Source organism: Bos indicus x Bos taurus, chromosome 15 (assembly GCF_003369695.1).
Source record: "Bos indicus x Bos taurus breed Angus x Brahman F1 hybrid chromosome 15, Bos_hybrid_MaternalHap_v2.0, whole genome shotgun sequence".
In the NCBI taxonomy this organism is placed as follows: Eukaryota; Metazoa; Chordata; class Mammalia; order Artiodactyla; family Bovidae; genus Bos; species Bos indicus x Bos taurus.
The window spans coordinates 56379642-56405243 of record NC_040090.1 but is presented as its reverse complement, the minus strand read 5'-3'; the positions used below and the strand labels follow the sequence as shown (position 1 = coordinate 56405243).

Below are 25602 nucleotides of genomic sequence, written 5' to 3'. Positions count from 1 at the left end.
TCATGTGTTCCACGATTTCAGGGGGTGGAAGAGGGGCATGGATGACAGTTCTGAAGGGAAAGAGGGGCAGCTTGGTGACTTGTGTTAGCTTTGGCTAGGTGGTCGAAAGGAGTGGGCATAGGGCGACACTGTGTGGAAGGAAGGTTTTTATTTTGGAAAAGCTGTGCAGAAAAAATTCAACAAAATGTTGCTGTGGAAAGAGAAAACCAAATCGTAAGCATTAAAAAAAACAAAGTTCCAAAAAACCAACTCGCTCAGAGGGGAGGAGGCCAAGAATGGGAGGAAGTCGCAGCCTGCCAGGCAGCCGGCCGGCCTCCGGTGGGCACGGCCATTTCCCTGAGTACTTTGCAGAGGAAGATGGGGTGGCAGACCTGCTGAAGATGCCCCGGTAGAGCGGCCTGGGCCTGGGGGCCGTGCCCATCCACAGCCCCGCCAGGTGCATTGTACTGGTCCTTCAGGACAAAGGGGTCAGGGGCGTGCTCAAGGTGGGCTCCTGCTGATCAGGGCTGATGCAGGCAGCTGCTTTCAGGGCACATGTGCTGAGTTAGGGGCTGACTGCCAAACCAACATGGCCAAGTCCAAGGCTGAGGCTGGACGGTGAGGGGCAGAGAGGAAAGGGCTGCCGTTTCTGTCCCCGGGGTCGTTAAACAGACAGGCATATCCGGGGGCTCTTTCCAGCTTCCACCCCTAAGCCCTCTTCCCAAGGGACCCCAGTGACATTTCTGCTGAGATGCTCTTCTGGCCATGTGTGCTGAGGGCCTGGGTGACCCACACTGCTGGCCTGCCCTGGAGAAGCAAGGAGAAGCACACTGCTGGCCTGCCCTGGAGAAGCAAGCCCTAGTCCGTCGTCTGAGACCTTCTCACCAAAAGCTCCTACTCTGTTGGAGGAAGGCTCCACGACTGTTGCCAGCCTGTTCTCTGGCACCGCTGCTCTGCTGACTGGACCTTCTGCAGGCCCACGCCCTCCCTGAGCATGGTCTTTAGCCAGAGGGTGTCTTCAGGCCTCTGGTCCCAGCTGGAAGCACCCGGACTGCTTTCTGCCCAGAGTTCCCAGAACTAGGAAGCAGCTTTCCACACTCCTACAGTCTTAGGAAGTGAGAGCCCATCCCACGGTGGCTGTCAGGCCCCAGGTCAGCACATCTGCGCCTCCTTCCCCTGCAGCAGGTCTGGGGGCAGGAGCTGAGGGACGTCCAAGGCACCCCTGCTCTGGGACAGACTCCAGTCCCCCTGATCCAGCAGGTCTGGGGCGTGGAGCCTTGAGGTGGTGGGAGAGCCCTCGCTCTCCAGCCCCACTCCACCTGGATCCTGGCTGCTGCAAAGGGGCATTGATTCTAGTTCTGTCCCTTCCTCCTTGGCTTTCTGGCTTCGCTGGGGCCAGTGGCACGGTCCACTCCGACAAATTGGGCGAAAGGCCACATTCCTCTGGCTCAAGTATACTTCCAGCGTGTAGTAAATGGTCCAGAAGACGGTGAAGCAGCCAATCAGCACCAGGGTCTGGGGGAAAGGCAAGCACCTATGTAGGGCTGCTCTCCCGGAAGCCTGCAGCCTTTCTCAGCCCAGAACAGTGGGCTCAGAGAGTCTCTCTCCTTCTGGGAGTTGCCTCTCCCACCCCCAACCCACACCCTCTGTCCCCCGCTACAAGAGAGTTAGCCAGGAAAATGGGGACCCAGGTCTGCCCAATGCATCGCTCCCAAGATGCCTTGAGTCACCCACCGAGGACAACACCCCAGGGCACCCCTGCCTGCCCGCACCTTGAGAGTGTTGGGGGTGATGGTATAACCGTCTTCCTCGGGGATGTTCAGCCCGGGCGGGCAGGGCAGCGTGAAGCCGTCGTGCAGGTATTTCCCACTCATGGCACTTTCTAGCAGCCTGTGGAGCAGACAGGAGACAACGATGCCCCACTCAGCCTGGTTCCTCTACTCGCCTGCCTTGCCCATCCTCCCGCCTGCCAGCTGGACAGGGCGAGGTCCCACAGCAAACGGGACACAGGAAGCGGAGCTCCCTAGGTGGCCTCCCCATCCTCCACCCCCAAGTCCCCAGCCCTCTGACGCCCACGGCTACACCTACCTCTGTCTGTCTCTGATGTCTACTGGACTCCACACAGAGCCATACAGGGTGAGCTGCCATTGCCGGAGGACGCCGGCCTGGGACGTCTCGTCTCCTAGGGCAGCAAGCAGGGTGGTCCGTGAGCCTGGCCTCACGGCTGGCCAGACGGCAGAAGGCCTGCCCGTCCTGCCACCCAGAGGGACTCAGACCGCATGGGTGGGCAGCCACAGTCGTCTAACTCTGTCCCACTGACCCCGGGGTTCTGCAGACCTGCCTCTCAGGTGCTCTTGGGAATGGAAAGGGGAGGGTGAAAGGGAGCACTCCAAAGCTAAGAAATTTTTCCTCTTTCATGTTTTAGGGTTTTAGCTGGGATTTTTCTTGGAAAAAAAAAAGTCCTGCTAAATTAAAGGTCTGAAGACCACCTGTCTGGTGAGGTACACCTGAGAGTGAAAGACTCTTTGCGACCCCATGGACTGTACAGTCCAGGGAGTTCTCCAGGCCAGAATACTGGAGTGGGTAGCTGTTCCCTTCTCCAGGGGATCTTCCCAAACCAGGAAATCGAACCGAGGTCTCCTGCATTGCAGGAGGATTCTTTACCAACTGAGCTATGAGGAAAGCCTGATGTATACCTAATTTGGGGGAAATTGGGAGGGTTGGGTTCAGTTTCCAATTTTCTCCTTAAAATACTGTATGATTTCACATATGTTACTTCAAATCTTGGGTGGGCCTCAGTTTAAAAAAAAATGGTGAAAATTAGTCCTGCCCTTACCTGCCTACCAGGGCTGGCCGCAGGATGGTTATATGTGAAAGAACTTGAAATGTGGTTTCAACAAGGAATTTGTGTTGCTATCCTGAGGAAAAATGGATCAGTCACTTTGCCAAGGAAGATGAGAGGTAGTATTAATGAACAATTAACGAACAGGTCTCAGTGCCCATTCTGTGGACGGGGCATACTTCTTGGCAGCTACCCTTATGGTCCGATGGCACCTAGGTGTTCCACCTGGGACACTCTCTGTGGGGACTCTGAGATCCAGAGGAACGGACGACACTCGTGAAAGGCGGGGCCCTGGCCGGGAGGCAGGCAGGCTTACCTACGTCCCTGATGACGAGTCTGTAGGTCCCTTTCGCCCTCTCCCCCCAGCACCGCACCGTGGAGAAGGTCCAGTCATTGAAGCCGTTGGGATCCCTGGGGCAAGGACACAGGAGACAGAGGAAGGTGTGGAGCGGGGAATTGACCCCTTGGCCCAGGAGCACTTTCTTACTGTAGTAGCAGCTATGGTCTGAGCTACAGCCAATCAGGAGGGTGCCACAAGGGGCCCTCAAGTGCTGGCCCTTGCCCCGGGATGATCTCAGGAGCTGAGGGGCGGGCATGTGTCAACGTGGTGAACTGGAAAAAGCAAACATGGAGAGCACACCGACCGGCTTGGGAGTCCCGTAGATCTAGGCTCACTGTTACTCTCTCAGGCGCTTACTAGGCCTCTGACTTGTTTCCTCACTTGTAAGAGGAGGTTACAAAGTCTACTCTCCATCGTCTTTCTCTTGGTCGTGCAGAGCGGTAGGTGGGATCTAGTTCTCTGACCAGGAATTGAACCCGGGCCCCCTGCACTGGGAGCACAGAGTCTTAGCCACTGGACTGCCAGGGAAGTCCCTCTGCATCGTTCTTACAAGGACTGAAGAAAACATTCGTAAAGTGCGGTGCCGAGCACGCTGTAAGCACTTGAACAAAGCAGGTCACAAAGCCAACGCCAGGGGAGTTTAGGACAGGGCGAGTGTCTCCTCCCAGATCTTTTCCTGGACAAGGCCCTCACTGCAAAGAGAGCTCAGAAGGTAGGGGCACAAGTACGTACGAGTCCAAGCTGCGGGGGGCGCCGATAAGGGACATCATGCCACTGGGGCAAAAGAGCTTCACTTCCAAGCTGCCACGTCGTGGGTGGGTGATGGAGACGGTCACGGCCACGTGCTCCAGGGTCTTCAGCCCCGACATGTCCAGGTCCATCCTGCTGACTGTGGGAAGTCAGGCTGGGCAGCTGGGAAACCAGCCCCACAGATACTTACGCCCTCACTTCACCCCACCAAACACAAAGGCGTATACAAGTACCTTCGGCAACCCTGACTGAACCTTGTGTACACTAGGAAAGGGAGTGCCCTTGCTGATTTCAAGTTTATAATTTAGAGTCCAGTCGGGAAGGCAACACATAACCAAGACACAAGACAAGAAACAAACGGAGCCATTTCCAACGTTCATTCATTCAAAAAATAATTTCCTCAGTACCTCCTACATTTCAGGCACCGTACTAGACACCGGGAATGTAAAGATAAGTTGGATATGGCCTCTGCCTTCTACCTGCAAGTGGAAAATGACGTCATATGAGGTCCACATAACTGATGCCAGAACAGAGATGAGGCAGACAGGTTTAGGCACTCAGTTGTGAGACACACTCTGAGGAAGGGAATAAGATTGGTAGAGAGTGTTGGTAGAGGGTACTCTAGAAGGGAAAACGGCACATATAAAGGCAGAGGTAGAAATGACCAAGTTTCATATTGAAGGAAACACATGTTTTGGGGGGGAAAAAAAAACACTACTGAAGTGATGGGCTTCCCTGGTGGTCCACTGGTTAAGAATCCATCTGCCAATGCAGGGGACACAGGTTTGATGCCTGGTCCAGGAAGAGTCCACATTCTGTGGCGCAACCAAGCCCGTGCGCCACAACTACTGAGCCCAAGCACTAAAACTACTGAAGCCCGTGCACCTAGAGCCTGTGCTCCGCGACGAGAGAAGCCACTGCAACGAGAAGCCCGTGCACCGCAACGAAGAGCAGCCCTGCTTGGCACAACCAGAGAAACGCTGGCACACAGGAATGAAGACCCCACAGAGCCAAAAATACACAAATAAAAGATGAGTTATGCATTCAAAAAAACGAACAACAACAAAAAATCCACCATACTAGTGATGTGAACAAACTTCAGCGACATTGTACTGAAGGGAAAAAAGCCAATATCGAAAGGACACACAGCGCAGGACTTCACTTACATAATACTCATGAGTAACACTACCTGTAGATGGACAACAGGTGAGTGGCTGCCAGGCGCTAGGGGTGGGGCAGAGGGTCGGGTGTGGCCGTAAGGGGTGACAGGAGTCCTGGGATGGGACGGCTCTCGATATTGATTGTGGTGGTGGTTACACAAGACTGCACGTGGTAAAACTGCACAGACACACTCACACACATACACACTCACAGAGAATCTATGTCTAACTGGTAAAATCTGAATAAGTTCTATGAATTGGACCAGTATCATTTCTTGGCTTTCCTATTGTTCTAGTCTAAGACATTTAACACCAGGAGAAGAGCGCATAGGACTTCCCTGAACAGTTCTTTGCACCCTCCTGTCAATCTACAATTATTTCAAAATAAAAAGTTAAAAAAACAAACTAGTGAAGTATTAGACTCAGTTGAGGAATATTAAGAAATTAGGCTGCGATGAGAAATGACTCTTTCCAAGACAACTTTTCTTCCATTAATTCAGGCCAACAGGCAAAGCACAGAGCAACACCCAATTCTACAGATGAAGAAGCTCAGAGAGGAGGTGAGAGACGACGGGCACGGAACCTTGGATGGGAAAGGCTTTAACATTTTTATTTTAAACAAGCAACTGCGAACTATTAGAGATTACTGTGCAAGGATGGAGTTTTTTTTAAAAAGTGTTAAAGGGAGGTTACTCCTAACAGCTGTGGGTAGGCTGAATTGGAGTAGAAAGAAGAAACAGGTGACAGGAAGACCAGCTAAAACAGCTGATTGTAGTCTAGGGGTGAGGCAGTGTGGGCATGGATAGCTGGTCAAAGAAGAAAGAGGGGGGAGTTCCCTGATGGTCCAGTGGTTAGGAATCCGAGTTTTCACTGCTGAGGGCCCGGGTTCAATCCCTGGTCAGGGAACTAAGATCCCGAAAGCCGTGCAGCACAGCCAAGGTAAAAAAGAAGAGAGGGAAGAAAGGGCTCAGGGCTTCCTGTGGCCCCACTGTCTGTCCTTCCTGTTCATCCGGCCTCCCACTCAGTCCCCCTCTCACTGGGCTCACGTCAGGGAGGAGGGCCACCACCCATTATCAGACAACACCAGTGTTCACGGGTCTACCTGTCCAACGCCATCTCTTCACATCCCTCTCCTTCCTCGACTCCACAGACCTTTCTCCACCCCACGTCAGCACAGACTTCCATGGCCAGACCCCGGGCCTCGTCCTTATCTGGCACTGCTTCACTTCTGAATGGGTCAGTAACTTCCCTTGTGGGATTTATTATGTAAACAACACAAATTAGAACAGTAGTTGAGCAAAAATGAGAACAAAAAAGCTCCTGCAAATTCTTGATGCTGCGTTGGTAAATACGCACTGAGCCTTCTCACTGCGTTTGTCTGTGTGCACGTGTGTCTTTTCTCTCACTCTTGCAACTCATGGAAGCCAATGTTCCGCCTTCCCAGAAAGCAACCAGCTGTCCCTTTGCTTTCTCCGCTACCTTCTTTTTTTGGCTGCACCACGCGGCATGTGGGATCTTAGTTCCCCAACCAGCAATCAAATCCGCACCCCTTGCAGTGGAAGTGTGGAGTCTTAACCATTGGACCATCAACCAGGAAAGTCCCTCCACCACCTTCTTGATTCCTTTATTTTCTTGCTCCTCAAGATACCCGTCAAGCTCCTCTTCCCTAACCGCCTAAGATCCCACAGCTCCTCTCTCCAACATGTTCTTATTTACATTCCCTTGTTTTCTTTTCCTTTCACAGTAACTATCTGGCAAAAGGCCAAAGCCGGATCAGACCAATTATACAGTCTCTTGGCTGGATTTTCTTGCTTACGCCTTTCCCACTACAAAGGAAAAACAAACCCTTTCTCAACTCATCACTTGTGCCTACTAGTGCTAAGAGCCTGGGCTCTGGAGCCACCCAGCCTGGGTTCAAATTCCAGGTCAGCCATTTACTAGCTGTGAGAATTAGTTTCCTTATCTGTAACACGTACCCCTTATATGGTTCATGGTTAATCATTTTAAGATATACCCTCTGTCTCCTGTTTTCTGCTGTACCTGGGGGCTCCGGGCTCTGGAGAATAAACCTCCCAACTCCTGCCTAGATAAGGAAGGGGCCACCACCTGGCTGCTAAGCATGGGAGAAGGCACCCGGGCGTCCACCTTTTAACTGATGCCTAGTTCTATTCTCTTAACCTCATCTTTGTCCTCTGAAGTGCATGGGGCCTCCGAGTCCTGAGCCCTTTTTTTGGCCCCATCGCATGGCTTGTGGAATCTTAGTTCTCACACCAGTGAATGAACCTGGGCCCTGGCAATGAAAGCTCAGAGTTCTAACCACTGGGCTGCAGGGAATTCCCAGCCCCGAGTCTCTGGAAATTCTGTGGCATAAACGAGCTTGTTGCCTAGGATCACTCTTGCAGGCATTTGGTTTGCAATTTTCTTAGCCCTGCTCACTTCTCCATTCATGCTCTATCTTCCAAAACCGTACTGCAATCTCTACTTTGCTGTGATCTCTTCTCTCATTCTCCTTGTCCTTGTGCTCATTCCACTTCTATTCCTTTACTCTTACTTTGGTGAGGTTGTACATATGTACATTTATATATGTGAAATTTACATATATATAAATTTTTACTATGCATGTAGGTGTGCTTAGTCACTCAGTTGTGTCCAACTCTTTGCGACTCCATGGACTGTAGCCCACCAGGCTCCTCTGTCCATGGAATTCTCTAGGTGAGAGTACTGGAGTGGGTTGCCGTTCCCTTCTCTAGTGTACCTTATTGACCCAGGGATCGAACCTGGGTCTCCTGAATTGCAGGCAGATTCTTTACCGTCTGAGCCACCAAGTGACACATTACAAAGCATAATAGAACAGAATAGAATCCTAAAAGAGACCTGAGCGTGCTCGTCTGTGTTAGCATGTGTACAGAGTGGCATGCTATATGCATTCACTTATTGGTGTGTACAGGGACTTGGGTAGCCATGCATGTGAGAACATGAGAATTATGTTATTAGAATTGAGCCAGTATATTAAATGAGTTAACCCTTAGGCCAGTGCTTGGCACATAAAAGGCATTTATCTTTTTTTTGGCTGCGCTGCATGGCATGCAGGATCTTAGTTCCCTGACCAGGGATGAAGCCCGTACCCCCTGCATAAGTGCGGAGTCTTAACCACTGAACCACCAGGGAAGTCCCAGAAGCACTCATCTTAGTTGATGGTGATCATCATATTATTATTTTACCTTTAGCAACATGGGATCTCATTCAACCACCGCTGAGAAGATCCCAGGGCTTTATTTGCCCATAATCTTACAGAAACTAGAAAAATCTCTATCCTTGTCACTATCCTTGTTTAGGGATCAGAATAAGAGATGTCAATCTAGGAATCATTTGTGGAGAGGTGGCAGCTAAAGCCATAAGTACAACTGGGCCATCGAGGACGAAGACGTACAGGGAGGGTCAAGAACATGGCATGAGTCTCAGAAGGAACTCATGGTTTGGAAGTAGTGAGGTGAGTGAATAGAAAACCAAGTTCCTCAGGCCAGCAGAGGACCATGGAGCAAAGCAGGCCACTGGAGCCACAGGATGAGCTGGGAAGAGGAGGTGGAGGAGAGGGAAGGCTGACACACAGGCCTTGTTAATCCGGTCTGATAACAGGGCTAAGCGTCATCGACCGAGATGAGCTGTGAGCTGGCCCCGGGTCTGAGCCTGAGAGGGGCACCTCAGAGCGATGAAGTAAGTCTTCAGCAGTGGAGAGAGGGTGATATAGGTGAGCAGTTGCTTTGGTTAGTTCATTTGAAAAGGTTACTAGCTGGAGGCAGGCAGGGGCTTAAAGGTGTTTCCTAACAGATGTGCTGAGGGTGTTGGAAGGCAGAAGGAGCAATCAATGGGGAGGGAAAGATTTGGAGCCAGGAAGGAACAGGACTGAAACATGGCTGGCGGGGGATGGTGGTAGCCAGCTGGGGCTGCAAACAAGGATAAAAGGGTATTTCCAAGAGGTGTTCAGGAATCTTCTGTAAATACACACAGGCTCCCTTGTGTTTGAGATCCGCCTCCCAAGCCCCACCCTCTCTCCTGCCCTCCAAAGACATTTCAGACCCAGAGTCAGAGCTCAAGGAACCAAGGGGCCCTCCTGCCAATGGGGAGAAATGACAACCTGTCTTGCTCTAGAGCTGCCCTGCCTAAGAAGGTGGCACCGGCCACATGTGGCTATTTAAAATCAATTACTGGGACTTCCCTGGTGGCCGAACGGTTAAGAATTTGCCTTGCAATGTAGGGGCCATGGGTTCAATCTCTGGTCGAGGAACTAAGATCCCTCGTGCCATGGAGCAGCTTAGCAGCACAAATAGAGAACATTTCCACCATCATAGAAAGTTCTCTTGGTCACCACTGCTCTAGAGTCTTGGAATTTCACCTCCTTTCCATAACAGGAATATTTACTTCCTTCTATCTTACAAAAAAGTTCACCTGCCAGCCCTTGGACACTGACTTGCCCAGGTCTTGGTGGGAAAGACTATCACTTGGCCATAGGGGAAGAGGTTTGCTGACCGTCTGGGACTGAGTTGCTCAGCTCTACGTGAACTGGACTGACTTCCTGCAGCCTCCAAGAATGCCCATGAGCCTGGACCTTCAGTTCTGTCTGGAGTCACAACAACAGAGGGGAAGACATCTTTGCTGACCCTGGAGATCAGCAGACTGCTGGCTGCCCTCCAAACCCGTGAAGGGCTCCATTAGCAAAACTCGCTGAGTCTACCTCCCTTCTCTCCGTCTTTCTCTCCCCTACTCCAACTCCTGCTCTCCTCCTCCCAGGACAATCTGTCCTTCTTTCTCCTGCTTTTTCGTGACAAACAAGTAGTTTCCAGATGCCTCTGTATCGAGGGAAGTTTGTCAGACATGCCGGGGGAACGTCCCTGGTTAGTGGGAGGCAGAGGATGATGAAGTTGAAAAGGACCCTAACCCGCTTCTAAGCTGACTACCTCACTTGATGGATGTGACTGTGGGTTACTGTTAATTAAATGAGAGACAGCAGCTCTGGATAGGAGGTAATAAAAGTTAAAAGATGTACTGTCTCCAAGACATGTGAGTGCAAAGCCCTGAGGTTCCTACTTGAACTGCATTCCTGGGAATGTTCCTACACTCTTCTGCCTTGGCTGATGTTTTATGCCCTTTCCAAGATAGCATTCCTTTTACGGAAAATGCAATGAACCGGGCCCATGGATTTCCTTCCACGTAGAGGGGAAACTGGGCAAGTGCTGGACATGGTTAGGGAGAGAGACAACGGAACTCTTCCCACCCAGGGGAGCAGCCCCAACCCTCCCTTCTACGCTCCCATCTTTGGCCATCCCTCCTTGTGGCCACTGTGCTGGCCTCATCACTTCCTAGGAGGGTGGCAACAGCGAGAACAAAGCTCCACCTGGGTACAAAGCATGACATGCTTCCGACTTTACAAAACACAGTGGAGAACTTTGCTTGTCAAAATTCCTTGAGGAAAAAAAAAATCCCCAAAGAACTGGAGGGATGGAAAACTCTCCAGTGGCAACTCTGGGGAGTCCGCAGAGAGAGGATCCTCTAGCATGGCTGAGTACCCCAGCCCAGCTGCCCTCTTCTCTGGGAAGGGTTTCAACCTCTGGGCTCAACACGAGACCATGTCTCGGACTGCCCACAGACAGACAGCCCTCACCCCTTCAGACAGTCCCGTGGCCCCGGGTGGGATGGAGGTGGAGGCGGAGGGAGGACCACTCCAATCTAGAGAGCCCTCTGGGGACTCCTCTGTTCTCCCCCAACAGGTTCCAGCTGATTCTGTAATTAGACAAGCCTGAGAATCAAAGGGAGACATTCCCAGCTCCTTCACTTCATCCAAAGCCCACTGGGCTGCAGAGGATCATCTGGCAAGTTCCTAGCATGGAAGTCAAAGGAACATCTTTCGACTTGTGCCTGTCTCCCCAGGTTCTGGCCCAGCCCTCCCACCAGCCTTCCTAATAGCTTGCTCAGCAGCTTCCTCCCACCACCTGTAACTCAGGAGAAAGGTCTCTCAAGCAGCCAGGGGGCCAGCCAACTCAGAAGCAGCAACATGTCCTAAAATGGTCAAAGAGAACGCCGCAGATCTGGCTGGAGCTCAGCTCCTAAAGGAAGGGGCAGGACCAGCAGGAGGACGAGTCTAACTTCTCCATCACCCCGCCCTGAGCCTCTGGCCTAGGATTAACCCCCTTTCTGCTGACCGCTTACCATTCCACAGCACCTCCAGGGGGCGGGCGGACAGTGGGATCGCCTTGTTCTCTTTCAACACAGGGCTGACGTAGGAAGCTAAGTAAGGGACAGATGTCCAGATCTGTAAAAGGAAGAGGGGGCAGCGAATGAACAAACGGACAGACCTCGCACAGCCAATCTCGCCTACCTGACCCCTAGGGCTGCACTTTTTATTTCTCCCTTAATCATCACTGTCTTTCGCTCTGCGGACAACCTGGACTGCTCCCTACAGCATCACAACACGGAGCCAGGGGACACAGGCAGATGGGGAGCTGACACCCTGAGGGCTCCACGCAACACTGAGGTCTCATTTACTCTCCTGTCAGTTTAAGAAACTTTATAGAGTGTTGAGCCTGCTTCTTCGTGGGTAAAATGGGTCTCCGGTGAATGAACATCTATTAAGCACCTACAACATGATGGGTAGTGTTTCAAGCATTCGGCCCGCCCCCCTCGCCCCCTCCACGCAGGACAGCCATTCACCTTGGCGGCGTTCACAAGTCTCCAAGCGTTGAGCAGGCCGAATCCGTGCTGGTGGCTGTGGCTGAAGCCAGCCTCATTGGTGATCCAGTCCGCGTGGCGGTCCTCGTACTGACAGCACAGGGGTCCTGGTGAGCCTTGCGGAGTTTAGGTTTCCTGACTCACCCTGATGGCTCTTCCAGCCCAGACTCTCCCACAAAGGCTGCTAGGAAGGGACTCCCCGAGGAAAGCTGGGACAAAAGGGCAAAGCCCCGTGATGTCACCAGCCCAACGGCCTGTTTAGAGAGGGACCTGGGAGCCTGGCCAGAATGCTCCTTTGCAGGTGAGATGGCCGCAGGACAGGGACAAGTGAATTCAGGTCTGTGGTCTTGGTGGGGTCTCCACACTGCTTCAGTAGGAATGCAACTCTGGGAGACACTGGCACCTAATGCCTGGGACATCTAGAATCTGAACCTCCTGATACCTCCAAGCCCTCGGGACCAAAACTCTGAGGTGGGCCAGGCCAGGCCGTGCATCTGCCTGCGAAGCGCTCACCCGGGTGGCCGTGAAGACGATGATGTGCTGGACGTCACGCCACGTGAGGCAGGGCCGCACCTGCAGCATCAGGGCTATCATGCCAGCCGCTAGGGGCGCGGCGGCCGAGGTCCCTGTGTGGCCCTCGGTGCAGCCGGTGCCCTTCTGAAGGTCCCAGTCGGTGGTCACCTGGGAAGCAGAATGGGGGGGACGGGGGCTGGTTAGGGCCTGCGTTTCCAGGGCAGTGGGGGAGGGGGCAGGGCGGGGCCTCAGAGCCAGCGAGCCTCCCGGGGACCTCTGCGTCTGGCCGGTCAGGAGGAAGGAGATTCTTCATCCTCCTGGGCCTTACAGGAGAACCTCTGGAGAGCTGAGAAAAACCAGTTACTCTGAGGGTCTTGGCTGCAGTGGCGTGGAAAGGAGGTGGAGAGGGGAAAGGCCTCATGTGTCCTGATTCCTGCTCAGCTGATGATCCCTTCCCCGATCTCCCCGCCCCTGCAGCCGTGGAGACAGAGGAGCCGCCGGGGAGCTCCAGGGCCCCCAGCTGGAGCTGGAACAACAGTGACGGCAGCGGGCGAGGAGCTCTGGCTTGGCGGCTCAGAGACGGGGCTGGCCTGATGTCAGGGTGAACACAGGGAGTGTGTCCCAGGGAGAGGACAGCGTCCCCCCTCGCCCACTGGTGGGCTCAGCACGGACGGAGCATCTGCTCCAGGGAGGATGAGAATGTGGAAAGAACTGGATGCCAGACAGGTGCCGTGTCCCTCCCCCTCTCACCTCCCACCTCAGGACTGCAGGTAGACAAGGGGGACCCGAGGCACTTGGCCCTGAGGAGGGAGGTGGCCCACCCTGGCCTGTGGCGATCGATGGGCCAGGCCACCTCCCTCCTCAGGGCCAAGTGCCTCGGGTCCCCCTTCTCTACCTGCAGTCCTGAGGTGGGAGGTGAGAGGGGGAGGGACACGGCACCTGTCTGCCATCCAGTTCTTTCTACATTCTCATCCTCCCTGGAGCCACACAGGGTGGAGCCAGGGAGGGCCCTGCCTGAATCCACTGCAGCCCATGGCCCTCTGGATCTAGCAGGTGGTGCCCATGCTAACACTAGAACATCTTTTCCTTCCAGGCTTCTCTCCTGGGTCAGATACCAAGGTGCTACCTCTGCCAAGAGCTGCCCTTTCTCCACGTCCTTGCTGCTTGCCTTCCAGCTGTTATAGCAGCTGCCAAGACATGTCATTTCCACTCAGATGCCATGCTCTCACAAAAGAGAAGGGAAAAACTCTTCAAGTGGAAGTCTCAATGAGGGTGGGAAGCCTGGTCTGTGCCAGGGAGCAGATTAATTTTTTCCTGTTAAGGAAACAGCCTCACAGTGACAGTCTAGTGTGGAGCCAGGAGGCTGGTAAACTTGCCTCTGGTGGCAGGAGCCCTGGGCAGCAGACGGTGGGGTGGCGTGTCCCTCCGTGCCCGCCCTGGGGGAGGCAGCCCCACCAAGCTGGTCATTGAACAGAAACTGGCAACTGGTTTTCAAGACGGACAACCCAAAGATGGGAGGTTGGCTGAACAAACTCTCTTTGCGTTTCTGGACAAATTATAGTTCAGATAGAAAGTGGTGGGGGTGAAGCAGAGTTGAATCCGGAGGAGAAAAGACAGGTGCCCCAGAACAAGGGGATCTCGTATGCCCGGTAACTTCTTGGGCCCCGACTGTGGCTGGGATGAGCAAGAGTCCTGCCAGGATGTTCCTGCTGTTCCTCCCCCTCTAGCCTGGCCTGGGCTGGGGGTGGGTGGTGCCCCTCTGCACCAGACCCTCTGCACCACCAGACTCCTGTCTGTTAAGCAAAGCCTCCTGCCCGCTTACTTTAGCTCATTCCCTTTTTTCTTCTCCCAGGGTGGGGGAAGGGGCTGGGGTCACCTGGCCCAGAGCCTCGGAACATTGTATTGACCAGAAGTCATTGAGCAGCAAAAACAGAATTTCAGTTTGGGAAAGAGAATTTGACCCAGAGGCAGCAGCCCAATTCCCAACAGCCCCAGAGAGTCCTCCCAACTGCGAGCCACTGGAGAAATGTGACACCGGCTGGCTGCGGCCCAGCCCTGCCCCAGAGCCCCCCGTCCCCAGGTCACTCTGTTACGGGCATCGGGACGGGCAGGGAGCTCTCAGATGACGGGCTGGAGCTGAGCCAGCTGGGGATAGGCACTGCACTCTGAATTCCTTCACAGGTTCCCACAGCTTGAGAAACTCCACTTGCTTGCTCCAACCTCTTGTTTGCTGTGACTCCAAGCCCAGCTCTAAGGAAAGAGCTGTCTCTGGGGTTGACGGGGACATTCCAGACTCCTTTTCCCACCCATGCGGTGCAGACAACCACTAGCTTTACTCCTGAGGATGAACAGGATCAGAACTCGCAGTATTTACGTAAGGACTGCATAGCAATGCAATGATGATTTTTTTAAGCCCATAGAAATTAGGCAAAGCCCGTATTCTACCAAAGGAAGACATTTCAAAAGTTCTTTCATCCATGTGTGCTCAGAGTGATTCCTATAAAACATGCATTATTTGTTAAGTTAAAAATTTAAAGATGAAAGAGCTTCCCTCATGGCTCAGTGGTAAAGAATCTGACTGCCAGTGCAGGAGACACAGGTTCAATCCTTGGGCTCAGAAGATTCCACACGCCTCGGGGCAACTACGCCCTTGCAGCACAACTACTAATCCCGCACAGTGCTCTGGAGCCTGGGAGCTGCATACTGGGCCCGTGTGCCCCAGAACTTGTACTCTGCAGCAGGAGAAGCCACCCTGGTGAGAAGTCCAGACACTGTAACGACAGAGACCCCCACTTGCCAAAACTAGAGAAAAGCCCGTGCAGCGAGGAGGACCAGCACAGCCATACATAAATAAGGTTTTTAAAAATTTAAAGATTAAAAACCCTTTACACAGATACATTTAGAGTCCTCAACTCCATTCTACCAACAGGGGCAGACTCTTAGGGAAACAGATCTGCTAGGGAAGAGGATCCCGAGAGCCGGGCTGGGGAGCAGAGGGCCGGTGGGTGGGGCAGAGCACTCACGATGCTCCGGAGCATCTTGTCCCCGCCGCTGAAGGTGACCGCCAGCATGGAGGCACACTCCTCGGCGTAGAAAGGCATTCGTCCCTCCTCGTCCACAGCACCTGGGGGAGGAGCAGGGAAATGGGAGTGGAGGTGAGGGTCTGAGGACATCAGACTCACCTCTGAGTTATCGTCGAGGGGTTGGTCCTGGGCTTAAAACATGATCTCAGTGGTCCAAGTCCTTCAAGTACCCACACGCCTCCCCGAGACAAGCGGTCTCAAATGGCAGAGGGTAGTCTGTGCCGAGACCATTCTTTCAGCAGACTGCAGGGGGTGGCCACTCAACACGGACTCATCCATTCACACATGCGTTTCTGTTACTTATCGGTCATCTACCGCGAGTCACACACTGTGTGAGACATAGGGATTGTGGGGAAAGGCCACAGACCTGATCTCAAGGAGCCCATGGTCAGGGGAGGTCAGAGAAGTAGGTACAGGTGGGATGGTAAATGCCTACAGCAGGCAGCACAGGTAAAAGGCAGTTAATTTAGGCTGGTGTGGCAGGGAGGTCAGGGAACGTTTCAAGCAGGAGGGAAGTGACCCGTGGGAAGAGAGGCTGGACCAGAGGCCTAACCAGCTGTGGTGGTGGAGGTGGGGGCGGGGGGCACGGAGGGGGTTATCTTAGATGATGGGTAGGAAGTGCTCCCGGGAATAACTTATAAGGAAGTCCTGACCTCCCCTGAGAGCAGGGCTGAGTCTGAAGAGAGACTGTGCACACACACTCAGACAGACACATGGAAGCTAGGGGCACACCCAGACACATGGTCCCCTCACCCCTGAGGGACACCCAGATACACGGTTCCCTCACCGCTGAGTAACACACACCCACATACACGGTCCCCTCACACCAGAGTGACACACACATAGACACACGGTCCCCTCAACCGAGTGACACACACACACACGGTCCCCTCACCCCTGAGTGATATACACCCAGACACACGGCCCCCTCACCCCTGAGTGACACCCAGATACACAGTTTCCTCACCCCTGAGTGACACACACCCACATACACTGTCCCCTCACACCTGAGTGACACACACCCACACACCCAGATACATGGCCCCTCACTACTGAGTGATACACACCCAGACACACGGCCCTGTCACCCGAGTGACACACACACAGACACATGGTCCCCTCACCCCTGAGTGATATACACCCACACGGCCCCCTCACCCCTGAGTGACACTCAGATACACGGTTTCCTCACCCCTGAGTGACACACACCCACATACACTGTCTCCTCACACCTGAGTGACACACACCCACACACCCAGATACATGGCCCCTCACCACTGAGTCATACACACCCAGACACACGGCCCCCTCACCCCTGAGTGACACCCAGATACACATTTTCCTCACCCCTGAGTGACACACACCCACATACACTGTCCCCTCACACCTGAGTGACACACACCAGATACATGGTCCCCTCACCCCTGAGTGACACACACCCAGATACATGGTCCCTTCACCCCTGAGTGACACATACACACACAGTCCCTTCAGCTCGAGTGACACAGACGCACATCCAGATACATGGTCCCCTCACCCCTGAGTGACACACACCCAGATACACAGTCCCTTCAACTCTGAGTGACACGCACCCAGATACACGGCCCCTCACCCCGGAGTGACATGCACCCAGACACACGGTCCCTTCACCCCTGAGTGACACACACCCAGACACACGGTCCCTTCACCCATGAGTGACACACACCCAGACACACGGTCCCCTCACCCCTGAGTGACACACACCCAGACACATGGTCCCTTCACCCGAGTGACACATACACACACAGTCCCTTCAGCTCGAGTGACACAGACGCGCACCCAGACACATGGTCCCTTCACCCCTGAGTGACACATACATACACACACAGTCCCTTCAGCTCGAGTGACACAGACGCACATCCAGATACATGGTCCCCTCACCCCTGAGTGACACACACCCAGATACGCAGTCCCTTCAACTCTGAGTGACACGCACCCAGATACACGGCCCCTCACCCCTGAGTGACACACACCCATACATGGTCCCCTCATCCCTGAGTGACAAATGCCCAGACACACGGTCCCCTCACCCCTGAGTGACACACACCCAGATACACAGTCCCTTCAACTCTGAGTGACACGCACCCAGATACACAGCCCCTCACCCCTGAGTGACATATACCCATATGTGGTCCCCTCACCCCTGACACACACACCCAGATACACAGCCCCTCACCACTGAGTGACACACACCCAGACACACGGCCCCTCACCCCTGAGTGACACATACCCATATGTGGTCCCCTCACCCCTGACACACACACCCAGATACACGGCCCCTCACCACTGAGTGACACACACCCAGATACACGGCCCCTCACCACTGAGTGACACACACCTAGATACACGGCCCCTCACCACTGAGTGACACACACCCAGACACACGGTCCCTTCACCCCTGAGTGACACACACCCACACATGGTCCCCTCACCCCTGAGTGACAAATACCCAGACACACAGTCCCCTCACCCCTGAGTGACACACACCCATACATGGTCCCCTCACCCCTGACACACACACCCAGATACACGGCCCCTCACCACTGAGTGACACACACCCAGACACACGGCCCCTCACCCCTGAGTGACACACACCCATACATGGTCCCCTCACCCGAGTGACACACCCAGATACATGGCCCCTCACTACTGAGTGACACACACCCAGACACACAGTCCCTTCACCCCTGAGTGACACACACCCATACATGGTCCCCTCACCCCTGACACACACACCCAGATACACGGCCCCTCACCACTGAGTGACACACACCCAGACACACAGCCCCTCACCCCTGAGTGACACACACCCATACATGGTCCCCTCACCCCTGAATGACACACCCAGATACACGGCCCCTCACCACTGAGTGACACACACCCAGACACACGGCCCCTCACCCCTGAGTGACACACACCCATACATGGTCCCCTCACCCCTGAATGACACACCCAGATACACAGCCCCTCACCACTGAGTGACACACGCCCAGACACACGGTCCCTTCACCCCTGAGTGACACACACCCATACATGGTCCCCTCACCCCTGAGTGACAAATACCCAGACACACGGTCCCCTCACCCGAGTGACACACACCCAGATACACGGCCCCTCACCCCTGAGTGACACACACCCAGACACACGGTCACCTCACCACTGACACACGCACCCAGATACACGGCTCCTCACCCCTGAGTGACACACACCCAGACACAGTCCCTTCACCCCTGAGTGACACACACACAGATACATGGCCTCTCACCCGAGTGACACACACCCAGACACATGGTCCCTTCACTCCTGAGTGACACACACCCAGACACATGGTCCCTTCACTGGAGTGACACACACACACACACAATCCCTTCAGCTCGAGTGACACACACACACACATCCAGATACATGGTCCCCTCACTCCTAGGTGCCACACACAGAGATACACGGTCCCTTCACCCCTGAGTGACACACACCCAGATACATGGTCCCCTCACCCCTGAGTGACATGCACCCAGATACATGGTCCCCTCACCCCTGAGTGACACACACCCAGATACATGGTCCCCTCACCCCTGAGTGACACACACACAAATACATGGTCCCCTCACACCTGAGTGACACACACCCACATACACGGCCCCTCAGCACTGAGTGACACACACCCAGACACACGGTCCCCTCACCACTGACGCACACACCCAGATACACAGCCCCTCACCTCTGAGTGACACACACCCAGATACATGGCCCCTCACCTCTGAGTGACACACACCCAGACACATAGTCCACTCACCCGAGTGATATACACCCAGACACACGGTCCCTTCAGCCCTGAGTGACACACACCCAGACACACGGTCCCTTCAGCCCTGAGTGACACACACCCAGACACACGGTCCCCTCATCCTTGAGTGACACACACCCACATACACAGTCCCCTCACATCTGAGTGACACACACCCAGACACACTGTCCCCTCACCCCTGACACACCCAGACACATGGTCCCTTCACCCCTGAGTGACACACACCCAGATACATGGTCCCCTCACCCCTGAGTGACACCCAGATACACGGCCCCTCACCCCTTAGTGACATGCACCCAGATACATGGCCCCTCACCCCTTAGTGACACACACCCAGACATATGGTCCCCTCACCCCTGAGTGACACAAACCCAGACACACAGCCCCTCACCCCTGAGTGACACAAACTCAGATACATGGCCCCTCATCCCTGAGTGACACACACCCAGATACACGACCCCTCACCCGAGTGACACACACCCAGACACACAGCCCCTCACCCCTTAGTGACACACACCCACACAGTCCCTTCACCCCTGAGTGACACACACCCAGACGCACAGCCCCTCACCCCTGAGTGACACACACCCAGATATACGGCCCCTTACCCGAGTGACACACACACACACACAGTCCCTTCAGCTCAAGTGACACACACACACACCCAGACACATGGTCCCCTCACCCTTGAGTGACACACACCCAGACACACGGTCCCTTCACCCTGAGTAACACACACCCAGACACACGGTCCCTTCACCCCTGAGTAACACACACCCAGACACATGGTCCCTTCACCCTGAGTAACATACACCCAGATACACGGTCCCTTCACCCCTGACACACATCCAGACACATGGTCCCTTCACCCCTGAGTGACACGCACCCAGACACACAGTCTCTTCACCCTGAGTAACACACACCCAGACACACGGTCCCTTCACCCCTGAGTGATACACACCCAGACACATGGTCCCTTCATGCTTGAGTGACAAATACCCAGATACATAGTCCCCTCACCCCTGAGTGACACATACCCCGACACATGGTCCCTTTACCCCTGAGTAACACACACCCAGACACACGGTCCCTTCACTCCTGAGTGACACACACCCAGACACATGGTCCCTTCACCCCTGAGTGACACACACCCAGACACATGGTCCCTTCACCCTGAGTAACACACACCCAGACACACGGTCCCTTCACCCCTGAGTAACACACACCCAGACACACGGTCCCTTCACCCCTGAGTAACACACACCCAGATACATGGTCCCTTCACCCCTGAGTGACACACATACACACAGTCCCTTCAGCTCGAGTGACACACACACATATCCAGATACATGGTCCCCTCACCCTTGAGTGACATGCACCCAGACACACGGTCCCTTCACCCCCGAGTAACACACACCCAGATACATGGTCCCCTCACCCCTGAGTGACACACACATATACAGTCCCATCAGCTTGAGTGACACACACACACACACATCCAGATACATGGTCCCGGCACCCCTGAGTGACACACACATACACACACTGACATACTTGGTCCCCTCACACACACATCCAAACACATGGTTCCTTTACTCTTGAGTGACACACACATATACACACTGAGATACATGGTCCCCTCACCCCTGACACATACACACATACACACACATATCCAGATATATGGTCCCTTCACCCGAGTGACACACACTGAGATACACGGTCTCTTCACCTTTGACACGTACACACACCCCCCGGTATACAGTCCCTTTATCCCTGAGTGACACACACACAAACAACCAGATATAGTCCCTTCACCCCTGAGTGACATACCACACACTCACTGAGATACATGGTCCCCTCACCCCTGACACACACCCAGATATACAGTCCCTTCACCCCTGACACACACACACACACACTGAGATACATGGTCCCCTCACCTCTGACACACACACACACACACTCAGATATACAGTCCCTTTACCCCTGAGTCACACACACACACACACACACACACACACACACACACACACACACCCGGATACACAGTCTCTTCACCCCTGAGTGACACACCACACACACACACTGAGATACATGGTCCGGTCACCTCTAAGTGACACACACACCCCCAGATACAAGTCTCCTCACTGCTGAGTCTCTCTTTCTCTCCCTCTCTCTCTCTCACACACACACACACAACGTGAGCACCCGTGCGCTGTGGGACCACTGGGCCCCCTACCTATGGTGACAGTGTAGATGGAGTTGGCATAGCCATCGTAGTTGCAGTTGTCGTTGTGCTGGCCCCCATTGCCACTGGCCACCACAAAGATGCTCCCAAAGCCCTGGCGGCCAGCGATCACCCCGTGCTGCAAGGCAGCCTGAGGAGCAAAACACCCAGGTCAGCTGAGGAACTCACAGGAAGACCCCACCTACCACGCCACTCGCCCTCCTGTCCCCTTCTAGAAGGAAAACAAAAAACCTCAAGGGCATTGGACAAGGGAGAAAGAGACTTAAAGATGGACTTAAGAGGGTTAGGGGGCTATTAGTGGAACAACTGCTTGATGGATGTGCTCTGCTTATCAGAGAAGGTGGGCCAGAAATGCGGAGCTGAGCACAAAATCAGAGCAAAGCACTGCTCCATTCTAAGAATGTCCCCCTCACCCCTTCACCCCAGGGCAGGAGTGCTGTTCCCAAAGGAGTGGTCGGGGCTACAAGGCAGGTCTGGGGGAGGGCGGGAGCACTTCCGGGAATGGGATGACGAGGGTGAACTTGGTCCCCAAGGTCTCCACGGTTCCCAGCTACCTTGCCCAGCTGGTGGGGTCCATCCACTGTCTTCCCGTCATCGTCTGGTCCCCAGCTGTGGAGAGACACCCAGTGGGAAGAGCCAGGGCCAGGCCGTGGCTGCCCACCCAGCCCAGCCTCGGCGGGCCATCCCTCTGCCCCACGCTTCCCCTCCTCCCAAGGGCTCCAGCCCAGGACTCGCGTGATGAAAGGACGTAAGAGTCCAGCCCTCACTCCAAAGTGGAAAACAGAAGGACGTGCTAATGTTCTTGTCCTTGGAAACTTTCCGAGTTCAGGACTACTCTAACCTGCTCCTAAAAACCCCTTCTCAGGTCCCCAGGGAGTACAGAGTGGTGGAAAGGGATGAGAGGCCACCCCTTCCCCACCAAAGAAGCTAATTCTAGGCCTGATGGCAGAGCACCTGCGAAGGAAGTAGACAACCTGTGTAAGGTGTCTAGGAGTTCTCGGTCCTTTCTCTACATGTGGAGGACGTTGTGTATCTACAGGAGATACTGGCTGGGGAAGAACAGGCTGCCATCGATGCGGCGCCAGCAACCCAACCTCAGCTCCTGCTTATCAGCCACCCCCTTCCTGCCAGATCCACAACCTGGAGCTGCCCCTGGGTGGGGGCAGAGGGGCTTTGCACTGGGTATTCAGCCCAGTTGTGGTAGGACAGGAATCCTAAATTTCTTCCAGAGCATTACGAGTTTATTAAATAAACTCAAGGCGGGATGGAACACTTCTTGTGTGGCAACCTGATCACTGGGGTGACTTGGGGCTTAAGATGGAGAATCCAGAAGCTGGGGGTCTGGAGAAATGAGGGCAGTGGACTTACAGGTTGTACCCCATGGGAGAGCCCCCCACACACCGCTGTTCTCTGGTGGGGGCTTCGCCCGGTGCCCCCGCCTCTGGACCCTTCACCTTGCTCCTGGCTGCACCTCACCTGCAGCTGTAGATGTCGTTGATCTGGTAGTGTTTATTGAACGCCACAGCCTCCATGCTGTCTGTCAGGGGTCCATCCAGTACCCGGATACCTAGGCAGTGTAGGCCATACCAGCTCCTCAGTAATGCTGGTCTCCTAGATGGGGAGCCGGGTGGTTGTGGGGGCCCCCTGTGGAGACTTAACTTTTCTAAGCGCTCTCGGATCTTTTGAATCTTTATATCACGTGCATGTACCTGGCCAGAAATATTTTCTAATGTAATGCTAAATCTTAGACTTTACGGATCCTGGGGTCTGGTGGGCAGAGGCATAGGCTAGAAGGTAGGGAATCCAAAGTTCCCTTTTTTCATGCATCCTCTATCTCATAAAACACTGCAGCGATGCCTGACACAGATGGTATTCAACAGATGGTTCTCAGCCCATTGGTCCTCCCACGGTCTAGTCTCACCTTCTAAGACGGGGCAGGTCACATCCTGGTGGAGCTCTCAGAAGGGACCTGGGCTCCCTCCCTCTGTAGTCTCATTTACAGAGAGGGCTGCTGTCCCCTGCTGGACTATAGGAGGAATGCAGCCACTCTGTTCCAGCCTCGTAAATGCAGGCTCCAAGCGTTTATGAGAAATCACCAGGAAGGCGTCTGCATCCATTCCCTTCACCCTCTGCCTTGATGGACAAAGACCGAGAGGCCAAGGGGCCATAGAACCACCCCAGTATGGGCCAAGGCCACTCAGCTCTCTTGAAGGGATTGGAAGCAGACAGTGACCATCAGCAGGGGCGGGAGCTAGAGAGCTGGGAGAAGGGAGAGGGGCCTCCACAGACACACGGGATCAAGAAAGAAGGGGAGATGAGGAGGCCATTGGTAAACCATGAAAATACAATATCATGGATAAGTAAAAGGAGCTATCATTACAATGAGCTGAGCACTGATGGGGCATAACCATGATCAGGAAAAGGGAAGTGGGGTCTGAGCAGGTGGCCTTTTACCTCCATCTCTCATCCAGCTCATTTCCACGTTCTTAGCTGTTTTATATAGTCGTGCGTGCTCAGTCGTGTCCGACTCTTTGTGACCCCACGGACCATGCTAGGGTCCTCTGTCCATGGAATTTTCTAGGCAAAAATACTGGAGTGGGTTGCCATTTTCTACTCCAGGGGATCTTCCTGATCCAGGGATTAAACCCACATCTCTTGTGTCTCCTACATTGATTGACAAGCGAATTCTTTACCACTGAGCCACCTGGGAAGCCCTTTTTGAAGTGGGGTTTGCTGCTAAAAACATGTTAGAAACACCAAAGCACTGAGAAAAAATCAATGAGCCGATCTGTCCTGCAGACACCTATTTATAAGTGTACCCTTTGCTTTCTGCTGTGTGTTGAAGGGGAAATAAAGTCGTGTTGGAATTCAAGGAGGAGGGACAAAGGATGAAGACAGCAGTCACAGCAGGGCCGGGGGGTGTACTGAGGCTGGACTGGAGGTACCTGCTATGCGGCTCCCGAACGCTACTCCCACCGCACAGAAGCTGTTGTTGGGCACGGCAGCAATCTCGCCTGCGCACCGCGTGCCGTGGTGGTTGCCATTCTCCAAGTCCGGGTGGGGCATGGGGTCAGGGTCATTAGAGTTGAGGTCATAGCTGCCCTCAGGGCTCTGAAACATGGCAGGGGAGGAGGGGGGAGATGTCGTCACTCACTGGTTCCAACCGGTCAGCTCTTGGAGCTCAGGGAGAGAGAACTGGGGGTTTGGGGCTCTGAGCCAACACTGCGGGCCCATCTCTGCCAGCCACACAGACGGCAGAAGGACAGGACACCTAGGGCAAAGCTGAGAAGTGCTGCGTGCTGTGCTGTGCTGTGCCAAGTTGCTTCAGTCGTGCCCGACTCTTTGCGACCCCATGGACTGTGGCCAGCCAGGTTCCTCTGTCCATGGGATTCTCCAGGCAAGAATACTGGAGGAGTTTGCCATTTCCTTCTCCAGGGGATCTTCCTGACCTGGGGACTGAACTTGAGTCTGTTGGGCCTCCTGCATTGGCAGGCAGGCTCTTTAGCGCCAGAAGTGCTATAGCTCTAGGCAAACTTCTCTCTTGGCCAATATTATAGAAATATGCCCAGGAGCTGCTTCCATGGTAAGCCTGGGATAAAAGAGGCTTCCGGCTACTTAAAGGGCAGGCTTTATAGAGGGGGAGGCACTGGGACTTGAGTGGAGAGGGAATTTGCCTAGGGCTACTCCTTATTTCCCAGGGCAGGGAGTGGCAGCAGGATCCAGGAAGTATCTCTCTGCTGAGCTGGAGCCTGTGATCTAGCTGCCAGGCACAAGGCTGCCTGGGGGAGAGGAGCAGATGAAGAGCAGCATCCTACCTCCGAGGCCCTTCCCTCTGGCCCAGTGAGAGGTCACTGGGAAAGGGAACAGGCCTGAGGCAACATCAAGAATCAGGTAAGGCCAGGGGGCGGGACTGACTCCAGGGCCACTCACGTAGTTGGGGGCGATGTCCTGGATGGTGTGCTCCACGCCGTCGTCCACGACCACCACGGTCACCCCGCGCCCGGTGACATTGCGCTCCCAGACACCCGTCACATTGATGTCCCTGCCGGGGCTCCGCCGGTTATTCTGGGGGAGAGACGGGGTCAGGAACTGCTCTCTGAGCCTTGGGAGTCCAGTG

General features: G+C 54.3%; 1 protein-coding gene across 2 annotated transcripts in view; it reads right to left on the bottom strand.

Moving 5' to 3' along the window:
* Nucleotides 1–131: 131 nt before the first annotated feature.
* PCSK7 (proprotein convertase subtilisin/kexin type 7) overlaps nt 132–25602 on the bottom strand; it is a 29386-nt gene continuing 3915 nt past the window's right edge. Inside the window, exons 4-17 of one of the 2 annotated variants that reach the window (XM_027563629.1) lie at nt 25416–25550; nt 24431–24596; nt 22962–23052; nt 22040–22094; nt 21477–21615; nt 15331–15431; nt 12308–12475; nt 11777–11884; nt 11276–11378; nt 3894–4050; nt 3138–3232; nt 2068–2161; nt 1752–1869; nt 132–1494 (exon numbers count right to left, since the gene is read on the bottom strand). In XM_027563629.1, coding sequence (XP_027419430.1) covers nt 1132–1494; nt 1752–1869; nt 2068–2161; nt 3138–3232; nt 3894–4050; nt 11276–11378; nt 11777–11884; nt 12308–12475; nt 15331–15431; nt 21477–21615; nt 22040–22094; nt 22962–23052; nt 24431–24596; nt 25416–25550 — 1893 coding nt within the window. In that variant the 3' untranslated portion in view covers nt 132–1131. The remainder of the gene's footprint in view (nt 1495–1751; nt 1870–2067; nt 2162–3137; nt 3233–3893; nt 4051–11275; nt 11379–11776; nt 11885–12307; nt 12476–15330; nt 15432–21476; nt 21616–22039; nt 22095–22961; nt 23053–24430; nt 24597–25415; nt 25551–25602) is intronic. The other variant, XM_027563630.1, reaches the window with a different exon arrangement.